The sequence below is a fragment of the Ranitomeya imitator genome, chromosome 5 (genome assembly GCF_032444005.1).
Source record: "Ranitomeya imitator isolate aRanImi1 chromosome 5, aRanImi1.pri, whole genome shotgun sequence".
In the NCBI taxonomy this organism is placed as follows: domain Eukaryota; kingdom Metazoa; phylum Chordata; class Amphibia; order Anura; family Dendrobatidae; genus Ranitomeya; species Ranitomeya imitator.
Window position 1 is genome coordinate 583,087,652 of NC_091286.1, and position 11,977 is coordinate 583,099,628.

At 40.9% G+C, this 11,977-nt stretch overlaps 1 protein-coding gene across 1 annotated transcript in view; it reads left to right on the forward strand.

Annotated features, from left to right (window-relative positions):
- The window catches only part of LOC138680899 (galactose-3-O-sulfotransferase 2-like), an 81,463-nt gene extending 70,293 nt beyond the window's left edge, over positions 1-11,170 (forward strand). Inside the window, exons 3-4 of the mRNA XM_069768114.1 lie at positions 2,417-2,789; positions 9,325-11,170. Coding sequence (XP_069624215.1) covers positions 2,417-2,789; positions 9,325-10,200 — 1,249 coding nt within the window. The 3' untranslated portion in view covers positions 10,201-11,170. The remainder of the gene's footprint in view (positions 1-2,416; positions 2,790-9,324) is intronic.
- Positions 11,171-11,977: the final 807 nt, after the last annotated feature.

Consider the following 11,977-nt stretch of genomic DNA (forward strand, 5'->3'; position numbering starts at 1 on the left):
ATGCGATATTCACCTGTCCCCGTTCCACCGCCGCACTGTCTTCCACATCCTCTGGCTGTGACGTTCAGGTCAGAGGGTGCGATGACATGTTCAGTGCGTGCCCTCTGCCTGAACAGTCACTGCAGAGACCCGGAAGACACAGCGGTGCATGGCGGTGGAATGGGAACAGGTGAATGTCGCAAGTGCTGGGGGACTGAGCCAGTGGTGACTCCTGACCTAGCCCCCATAGCGCATCGGTGTCCCTGCCTGCTCAGGACCCTCGCACTTGGCGCCCAGCAGCAGCATATGGGCATATTATGCTATGGAGCATCCTATGGGGCCATCAACCTTTATGTAGCGGCATATGGGGCATATTATGCTATGGAGCATCTTATGGGGCCATCAACCTTTATGGAGGATTATAAGGGGCATATTATTCTATGGAGCATCTTATGGGGCCATTATTAACCTTTGTGCAGCATTATATGGGGCATATTTTTATATGGAGCATCTTATGGGGCCCATCATGAACTGCATGGAGCATTATATAGGGCTACTGATTAAAAATGGATATTCAAAAACATTTAACCTACTTATGTCTCAATGGGGTCTCGGCTTATACTCGAGTATATACGGTATATCGATAGATAAATATAGCTATAGGTAGATAGATCTATAGATAGATAGATATATCTATTGGCGGTGTGTTGGGTACTGAGGTGTGAGACTCGTGCGAGTTGACATGTAGTATATAACACAGCCCACACAGTATATAACACTGTCCACATAGTATATAGCAGCCATGTAGTATATTATGCAGCCCACACAGTATATAACACTGCCCACGTAGTATATAGCAGCCATGCAGTATATAACGCAGCCCACACAGTATATAACACTGCCCACATAGTATATAACACTTCCCACGTAGTATATAGCAGCCATGTAGTACATAACGCAGCCCACACAGTATATAACACTGCCGACGTAGTATGTAGCAGCCATGTAGTATATAACGCAGCCCACACAGTATATAACACTGCCCACATAGTATATAACACTGCCCACGTAGTATATAGCAGCCATGTAGTATATAACACAGTCCACACAGTATATAACACTGCCCACATAGTATATAGCAGCCATGTAGTATATAATGCAGCCCACGCAGTATATAACATTGCCCACATAGTATATAACACTGGCCACATAGTATATAGCAGCCATGTAGTATATAACGCAGCCCACACAGTATAAAACATTGCCCACATAGTATATAACACTGCCCACATAGTATATAGCAGCCATGTAGTATATAACGCAGCCCACACAGTATATAACATTGCCCACATAGTATATAACACTGCCCACATAGTACATAGCAGCCATGTAGTATATAACACAGCCCACGCAGTATGTAACACAGCCCACGTAGTATAAAGCAATGTGGGCACTATATGCGTGGTTAAAAAAGACTTAAAATAAAAAACAAACATATACTCACCTTCCGTAGGCTCCTTAAAGTCCTGGCACCTGTGTGTGGTGCACACGGCAGCTTCCGGTCCCAGGGTTGGTATGAGCGCAGGACCTGTGATGACGTTACGGTCACATGACCATGATGTCATGGAAAGTCCTTCTCACATAGCATCCTTAGCACCGGAACCTGCCACTTGCACTGCCGAGGACAGCGCCACGTCGGAGGGTGAGAATAACCTTTTTTTTTATTTTTAGTATTTTTAACATTAGATCTTTTTACTATTGAGGCTGCATAAGCAGCCTCAATAGTAAAAAAGTTGGTCACACAGGGTTAATAGCTGCGTTAATGGAGTGCGTTACACCGCGGCATAACGTGGTCCATTAACACTGCCATTAACCCTGTGTGAGGGCTGACTGGAGGGGAGTATGGAGCCGGCACTGACTGCGGGGAGGAAGGAGCGGCCATTTTGCTGCCGGACTGTGACCGTCGCTGATTGGTTGTAACAATGGTCGTGGGCGTTTTGCCACGACCAATCAGCGACTTGGATTTCCATGACAGACAGAGGCCGCGACCAATGAATATCCGTGACAGACAGACAGACAGAAAGACAGACGGACAGACGGAAGTGACCCTTAGACAATTATATAGTAGATTTTAAAAAATTCCTCTCCTCTGTTAGCTAAAATAAAGAGAGTCGCTAAAAAAATGTTGCCTTCCATCTGGAAGCCTTGGCTTATCTGCCCATTGATTTGAGCAGGGCCATGCATTCCTACTTTTTTCTTGCAGTTTCTCCAGACACTTTAATTATGGAACAGATATATATATACAGATCTATAGATATATAGATATATATATTATTTATTTTTTAGTTATTTTAGGCCTCAAAACTGGGCACTGTCCACAAATTTCTGCTTCTGAACCTTTATATAAAAATTACTAAATATGCATTATTTATTACAGGTACCCTGAGAAAACTGGTCCTGTTAATGAGAAGAATGTCAGTGTTATACAGAAGATTGTGGTGCAGTCACCGGAACAAGTGCCAGAGGGTGAAAAGAGACTATTAAAGATGGAAAGAAAAGAGGAGCGATCTTGCCAGCCTCACACACACATATTTTTCCTGAAAACCCATAAAACAGCCAGTAGCACCATCATGAACATTCTCTTTCGGTTTGGGGAATCACACAACTTAACGTTTGCTCTACCAGCTAATTACCAACCCCAGCTCTTTTATCCCTACTATTTCACGGCTTACTTTGTGGAAGGCTACACAACGAAAACCCGGCCTAAATACGATATAATGTGTCATCATATGCGCTTCCATCTCACAGAGGTACGCTCACTCTGAATCTATAGTGATAATGACAAATGAACTAAGCTCCAGATATAGTATGTTCTACTAACAACTGGGAATTTCCGGGTAATCATGTACGCTCCCGATGACCCGGACTGGACCATAGGGAACGTTGTGCTTTTTTCTGCAGGCTAAATCTGCTCTATTGGCAGTAAAAAAGCTGCTTACAAAAAGCCAGGTTTTACTGCCTTTTTTGCTGCATTTTTCAAGATCCCAAAGTTCAGCTTTGCTATCAGCACAGAAGCATGAACACAGGTCACCAATGCAAGACATATGTGCAACCATAAAACCATTTTTGGAAGAAAAAAAAGGGCAATTTGATCAAATTATTTAGTGTAAAAATATTTTTATGACTGAAAAATAGTGACTATTCTGATCAAAAAAGTTCATGAGTTCATGAAAAAATACAGAATGGCAAATGTATCATTGGGGGGGGGGTTAATTTGTTTGGAATAGTTTACCTCAGACCCTGGCAGTGCATTGAGTTTGTAGGACTGCTTACTTTCACACTTTGGTTGGCCCTTGACTTGATCAGGTATTGTTCAATTTCACACCTTGGTTGGCCAGTATTTACTTTTCGCACATCACGCATCACAATTTCACACATTGAGATTTCAGAAATCTCAACTTGGTTTTTCTATCATTAGTATTTTGTGCTTTGCATGTTTTTTTGCACAATAGAGAATGTCACTTCTTTCAGCAGTTTTTCTGCATTTTCACTTATTGAAAGTAATAGGTGGTGGAAAAAAAAATGCTTAAAAGCACATAAAAAATGCAGGTATCAGGTTTTGCAGCATTTTTCATGATAAAACCTGATTAAACAGAATGCGATTTTTTTTGCACTAATCTTTATCGGCATGCACAAGAGACAAATGTAGCATGAGAAAAAAGCAGCAAAATTTGCGATTTTGCCGCAGCTTCTTTCCTGCCTACCATCACGATATTTCACAGATGGTATTAGATTTTTATGCAATAATGAAGTGTTTTCCAAAACATAACACTTATTACTTAAACCAAAAAGCTCTATGTTGCTTTCATCCATCCACTAAATATTGTTTCAATATCTTTTAGGCTTGTCTTACTGTAGCAAATTGCAGACAGGTAGCAATGTTCTTTTTGGAGAGTAGTGGCTGTCTCCTTGCAATGCTGCCATTCACACCATTGCTGTTCAGTGTCTTCCTGATGGTGAACTCGTGATTATTAATATCAGCCAATATGACAGAGAGGCCATTAGTTGTTTAGAGATTGCTTGGGTTCCTTTGTGATCCTTCAGATTATTATATAACTTGCTCTGGGAGTGATCTTTGTTGATCCACCACTCCTGGGGAATGTAATAATAATCTTGAATTTCCTTCATTTGTACACAATATGTTGGACTATAAATTGGTGATGTCCAATCTATTTAGAGATGAATTTGTAATCTTTTACAGCATTGACAGCATCAACAACTCTTCATCTGAGGTCCTTGCATATCTCCTTTTTATGTCACAAACCACGTCCACAAATGTGTTGTGAAGTTCAGTCTTAAATACATCCTTGTTTTTTTTAAATTAAAACAGGTCACCCACTCACCCGATTGCTATCCCTTTGATTGAAAACACCAGAATCTAATTTAGCTTCAAATTATCTGCTAATCCAAAAGGTTCACATAATTTTCCCACTCACAGATATTTGATATTGGATCATTTTCCACACTTAAAAAAAAATAAGTCTAGTATTTTTGACCCGTTTGCTTTATTTGGTTCTCTAATGTACCGTATTTTCCGACCATAAGACGCACTTTTTTTCCTCCAAATTTGGGAGGAAAGTGTGGGTGCGTCTTATGGTACGGATGTAGCATGTGGGGAGGGGGGCAGCAGTGAGTGGGATCCCACTGTTATCCCACTTCAAGATGTCCCTGCTGCCCAGAATCAGAGCTGGAGAAACCATGTGCTCCCAATGATTAAGTTCAGTGAATATTCATTAGCGGCTCCCCGCCCACCTATCAGCTGAGCAGTGAGCCGGGAGCAGCAAATGCTTAAGCAGGGACACACATGGCTTCTCCAGCGCTGATTCCTGCAGCAGCTGGGCAGGTCTGTGTGTCTGGGGGAGAGGAGGCAGCAGCAGGGGCCAAGGGAGAGAGGAGATGGCTGCATACCTGCCTGCCATGCCTGGGCTGGACGCTGAGTTCTGTGCAGGAGGACCTGTGATGATGTCAGGAGTGGGCGGGCTGGAGCATCACATGGCAGCTAAGAGCCCTCCCTCTTCCTGACATCATCACAGGTCCTTCAGGCTCTCCAGTCTCCACTAGAATCTGCAGCTGCTCTGTGTGCAGTCATGGGACGCTCCAGCTTTAACCTCACCACAGTGTGGCTGGCTGCCACAATTAAGAGGTTAGTCTTTACAAAACACAATAAAGCACTCTGCCACTCCTTTGGTGAACTATAACTCCCAGCATGTCATAGGATCTGCAGGACATGCTGGGAGTTATAGTTCTCCCATGGGATTTTAAAGCAGCACTCCAGTGTTATTTTGCAGTGCTGGAGTGGTGCTTTAAATATAAGCCCTGTGCCTCCATTCTTATACTCACCCTCCAGCATCTTCATATAGTGCTTTACAGACACCACACTGGTCCCGCAGCTTCCAACATAATAACATACTATTATATATAATAACACCACATATAATAGTATGTCATTTATGTTATTAAATATTTTACCACATTTTTTAGCTTCAAATATTTTTTTCCCTATTTTCCACCTCTAAAACCTGGGTGCGCCTTATAGTCCGGTGCGTCTTATAGTCCGAAAAATACGGTATATGTACTTGTAGTGAAAATCAGCTATAAATTTAGGTAAAATTTATGCAGAAATATGAAAAATTGTGAAAGGTTCACAGCATTTCAATCACCACTGTATCCTTTGGATAAGTCATCAATATCAGATCAGTGGAGGTCCAGCGCCTGGTATCCCCACAATTAGTTGTTTGTGGTACCAGACAACTCTCCAATCTATTAACCCCTTGATAAAACAAAGAGCCATTATGTATGATAATAAAAGTGTCCTTGGATGCACAAATTTATCCATTTAAGTCTCAAAGATCAAAGGAATCAGCTTATTATGTCCCCTTTTCACCCATTGCTGACATATGGTGAAAGACATGATGCATGTCTTAGAAAATAGCAGACATGTACATCATGGTGATTACAGGGGCAGAAGACCTATGCCTATGGGATTGCTTCAGGAGTCCCGCAAGGACTGAAAGCTGGGTTACTGCTATACTATCTGGGACAGGAGACAATGGTCTCAACCAATTCAATCTTAAAAAATTGGTCAATGCTGTCGGCAGCATGTGAGTTGTGTGCAGAGATTGGAGGCTTTCTCTATTACCCCATGACCTCAGAAATATTGCAGTATATCATGCAAGTGGTAACATGCTGAAGTCTCCTAGTGGGACCTAAAAAAAGTAAAAATATGTTTTACAGGTGTAAACCATAAACAAAATATATTTAATAAAAATATAAAAATAAAAAATAAACACCACGTCAGTAACTACACAAACTGTATATTTTCCACATTATTCACAAAATAACAATGTGGTCTTCTAATAGTATACACTTACAGCTTTGAAAAACCTCTTCAGGCAATGGTTTTACTTGGTCTTACAGAAATGTGAATATTGTAGATTCAGACTGATGGGAGAAAAACCACAAACGAACATATATAAGGAAGCATAGATTAAAGAAACATGTGAATAAAAGCAGGATTTATGTTAAACCTTGGGTTCCTTAAAGTGCCCCCACTTTATTTTGATGACTGCTTTACACACCCTTGCCATTCTCTCAAGCAGCTTTATCAGGTAGCCATTTGAAATGACTTCCAATGAACAGGTACGACTTGTCTAGAGCTTATTTGTGGAATCATCTGCCTTCAGAAAGGGTTTTCGACCACCAGGGGTTTTGCATGGTTGGGACACAGTTCCATACATTGCTGAGCCCCATTCCACAACTGTTCTAAATCAGACTGTGGAAAGAACCACTCTACTAAGCACAGTGGCTCAGTAAATAGCACTGTAGCCTTGCAGCGCTGGACTCCTGGGTTCTAATCCCACCTTGGACAACATCTGCAAGGAGTTTGTATGTTCTCCCCGTGTTTGCGTGGGTTTCCTCTGGGTACTCCGGTTTCCTCCCACATTCCAAAGACATACTGATAGGGAATTTAGATTGTGAGCCCCATCGAACAAAAGGATGATAATGTCTGCAACCTGTAAAGCGCTGCGGTAAATGTTAGCGCTATATAAAGATTATTATTATAAACAGTCCATCATTACTTTAAGATATAAAGGTCAGTCAGTCTGGAAAATGCAAAGAACCTTGATGGCATCCTCAAGTGTAGTTATAAAAAAAAACATTAATTCCAATAATGAAACTGTTTCTTATGATGACTTATCCTGTAAAAGAAGAACAAGAATTACATTTGATGCAGAGAATAAGTTAATCAGTTACCCGCCTCAGAAACCAATATTTGGTAGCCCATCAGATAACAGCGCTCATAAATTGTCATGTCCCACGACTGAGAATCATATAATATTGTATTTTCATTGTATTGCCATTGCATTGTTCGTGGCATTCTGCTATACAGTGAGATTTGCATTTTAGAAGTTTGCTCCATCTCTCTCCCTGTAGTCCAGCTCTGATTTAAGTAACCCCTCCCCTCTTCCTCCTCAGTGTTAGTCGTCCATCTTGCTAGGTTGATCTATTTACATCTCTGGTTGAGAATTGTCTTTTTACCTACTGCAATTGCTGCAGCTACTGCTGTTACTATTGAACATAAGACAAGAATTCAGCCTGAGAATAAAACTTCTTTTAGAATCTTCACACATACCTCTTCAGTCGAGTTGAAGCTATCTTACAAAGTTCTTCTAGTTTATACTGGTCCATACAGGCATTATTAGAAATGCTGTCAAATGAGCCTCAAAATTGTAGTTTTTTGGTACCACCTGTCATGCCTTTATAAGATGCAAAAAAGTAAAAAGATGGCTGATATATGTGTGGTGCCCACCATGAAGCATTGAGGGGGAAGTTTGTTGTTGCGGGCGTTCTTTTTCAGTGACACTGTTGATGATTTATCCCAAATTCAAGGTCCACTTTTCCAGCATGGCTACCATAGCATTCTGTAATGACATGCCATACCATCTGGTTTGGCATGTCATTTGTGGGGCCATCATTTGTACTACAATGGAATAATGACCAAAACAACACAATTAGGATATGTAAAAGCTATGTGACTAAGAAGGAAAGTGATGAAGTGCTGCGTCACATGACATAACCCCCACAATGACCACAGCCCAATTGAAATGGTTTCGAGTAAATGTAAAGCATTCAACAAGTGCTCAGGAGGACCTCTTAGAACCTCTTCAAGACTGTTGGATAGCAATACCAGGTTACTACAGGATGAAGCTGCTTGAGTTAATGTCAAGGGGGTGTAAAGCTCTAGTCACAACGCGCATGCAACAGATGTGATGTGAAACTGCAAATGCTGCTATGTATATGGCAGACATCTGCTGGAGTCATCTCTGATTACCTGAATTATTACAAGCTCCAATGTGGAGGAGTGCAGGACAGCAAGCTCTGCTGAGAAACAGCTAACAGAACAATGATGTATAAACACACAGGCAGTCGTACTCATGGAGCTGGCAGAAGATAATATCGGCCAGGTAGATTTGTTTGCAGGAGCACACCGTGCACGTATAAATAAAGTGAATATTACACTTAGATTAGCTTGATAACATTACAAATATCTGTGTTGGATGCAGCCGAGTCAACAACTCAGAGAGGTGAGGTTAGTCACCAACACCCTGGAGACAGAGGAAGGAGTTTGCAGTACTGAGGAGAAGCAGGGTTCCACTGGAAAATGTGAGTTTCAGCAGTGTACGAATAGGACATTCCTTCTGCTATGTGAAGCTGGATGCACAGAGGGGCATATAAATATGAAAAAAGACACAAAGGTACAAGAAAGAAATGTTATGTTGGGCATAGTCTGTATATTAACAATAGGTATGCATTTATTGTGATTTGTGATAGATAATGCAATTGTGTGAATACCTTGATAATAATATGTGCAGAATGAATGCAGGAGGAAAGAGCAGAAAATCTGTCCAGCTTCAGACAATAGTGAACACTGTCATGCCTGAGAAGGGGTTTGTTGTTTTGGGCACCTCTTCTGCACAAACCTAGTTTGGTTATGATGCACTTTGGAAACTCACATTTCAGGTGTATCTAGTACCTATAAACATTGGAATGAATTCAAGAGACACAATGAATTGGCAAAAGAAAAACTGCACTACCATTTATAAAAAAACAGTCTGTTGTATTCCAATTTGGGCCTTATGCCAGTTCCTTCCTATTCTTATCAACAAATCATGGTTTAGGTGGCATTCACAAGGGGGACATGCCACCCCATATGGGTACAACATACATAATTTCTACCTATATCAATTTGATCTCTACTGATCTCTATTTTTTAATTTATTACAGGTGGAAAAAGTGATGCCCAAGGACACTTTTTATTTCACCTTAATGAGAAATCCCGTGTCTCTCATGGAGTCATCATTTTCATATTACAAGAATGTAGACATTTTTGTTAATGCTCACAGCTTACAAGAATACTTGAATAATCCTTACAATTATTACAACCAAACAAGTAGAAACAGCGGTTATGGCAAAAACCTTATGGCCTTTGATCTTGGCCTTGACCAACATGAGCCTGAAACTCCTAAACACTTCAAGCTGGCTCAAAAAACTATAGAAACCATGTTTAACTTGGTCCTGATCACAGAGTACTTTGACGAATCATTGATTCTTTTGAAAGATGCCCTTTGTTGGAGCTTTGACGATGTCCTGTCTTTTCCTCTAAATAGCAGGAATGACTCCAACCGAAAAGTCCTTTCTGAAGAGACTCAGGATAAAGTTAAAACTTGGAACCAGCTTGATTGGCAGCTGTATGTTTACTTCAATAAGTCTTTTTGGGAGATGGTAGACAAATTTGGGCAAGACAGGATGCAGAGTGAGGTGCAGGAACTTCAGAGGAGGAGAGCAGCGCAATCTGAGATCTGTCTACAGGGTCAAGTAGACGACCCAGCAAAAATAAAAGACAACTCCCTAAGACCATTTCAGGCTGGAATACACAAAATTCTTGGTTACAATCTGAAGCCAGGACTCCAAAAGGATGAGGAACGTTTATGTCGCAGGCTGGTCACCCCAGAACTTCAGTATACTGAACAATTGTTTATCAAGCAAAATAGGCAAAGGACAATTAAAGCTAAAAATATTTCCCAACAAAAACGTCATAGACGTAGTGAAAAGTTACAGCAATGGGCCGTACACAGGAACAAGATACGGCAAAGACTCTGAAAGTTGAGACATGTTGTAGTTATTGACTGTAGCGGCTTTAATTTTTAAGACTGCACTAAAAGGGTATTTATCACCCATCCACTTAGGTGATAAAGGTTAGATGAAGAATGGTTTCAACCACAGAGACTCTTCCTAATTGACATATTGAGGCGAACTGAACCTCCATTTCCCTAATGAGCAGACCGCTGCTATGAGACGCAAGTGATCACATATGCTCTATGCTAATACAGTCAAAGTCTCTGGGGCACTGAAGAAAACCAGTAAGCAATGATTGATGAGCAGTCACATGTTCCAGTTTGATCTCTTATTTTTCATATTGTTTTCTTGTGTTAAAACAATTTTTATTGGGAGTTGCCAAACAGTGTCCATTCAAAGGACACTCCTATTAAAGACTCATGCTGTAACTGTCATTAGCATGACTAAAACAAAAAGAGTAAATCCAAAATGACTATGTATATATTGTCCTCTAATTTCAAATTAACATCCAGATCTACTCTTTAGTAAATTGTGAGCCAATTTTAGTCATGCTAATGACAGTTACAGCATGAGCCTTTAATATGAGGGCAATTTGTAGTCCTTTGAATGGACACTGTTTGGCAACTCCCAATAAACTCTAGTAAATACTAGAGGGTTTATTTCTATTTCTATCTTAGGAGAGGCTATTTTATACATTTTTATAGCCAAAGGAATTAGCTATTTATGTGCATGGTGGTGGGTTTTGGGTTGGGTAGCTGACAGGGCCTTCAGGGATAGAAGGGACAGCCGTCGCGGAGTGGGGGCACCGTGTCGAACTTAGGGTGCCAGCCTCCACTGCCAGGAAGGTACAGCGTGTGTAGGACTTTATTAGGGCCACATTAGGTTTGTGTACCATTATCTTTATACCCAATTTCAGTTTGGTGATGGTAATTTATGTATTTGTCTAGTGTTGATCATTTGGTCTTTTGAAATATTTATGAATAAAAAATGCTTTTAGGGTTTTGTTTTTCTGTGGTTTAGTTTATTTCCAATATACCCTAGTTACCATTTAGGTTGGTTTCCCTTTCTCCTGCCTTGATGCACTCAGCTCATCCATGCAGAGACAGCAATGGATTGCAACCATGCAGTGATGAATGTGGATGCTTATGGGCAGCGACTTGCTGAGGCTACGTTCACATTTGCGTTGCGTCGGGCGCAACTGCGGCGACGCATGCGTCATGCGCCCCTATATTTAACATGGGGGGCGCATGGACATGCGTTGTGCTGCATTTTGCGATGCATGCGTTTTTTTTGCCGCAAGCGTAGGGCGCAGAGGACGCAGCAAGTTGCATTTTTTTTGCGTCCAAAATTCGGCAAAAAAGGACGCAAGCGTCGCAAAACGCTGCGTTTTACCATGCGTTTTGTTGCGTTTTTGTTTGCGTTGTGCGTTGCATCTCCGACGCAACATCACACAACGCAAATGTGAAAGTAGCCTTAGACTACAACAATTCATGGCTGCAGTTAATATAAGCCAGAGTCATGGCAGATCACCATTCCAGCTTCATTTAGAAAAAGGAGTAGACATCATACGACAACCATTTTAAGCACAGATCCACCTAGAGGTTTGAATCTGTAAATTGTGTTGGTTTTCAGTTTTTTACAGTACTGAGTACCAGGCAAAGTTCCTAATAAAAAATAAAAATATTGAAGAGGATGCTAAAATGGCTTATCGATTAGGAGGTATTATTTTAAAAATGAGATGAAATAATTTTTTTGAACACTCCTTGAATTTTACAAAAATTTGCATTTTCCAGAACGCTGA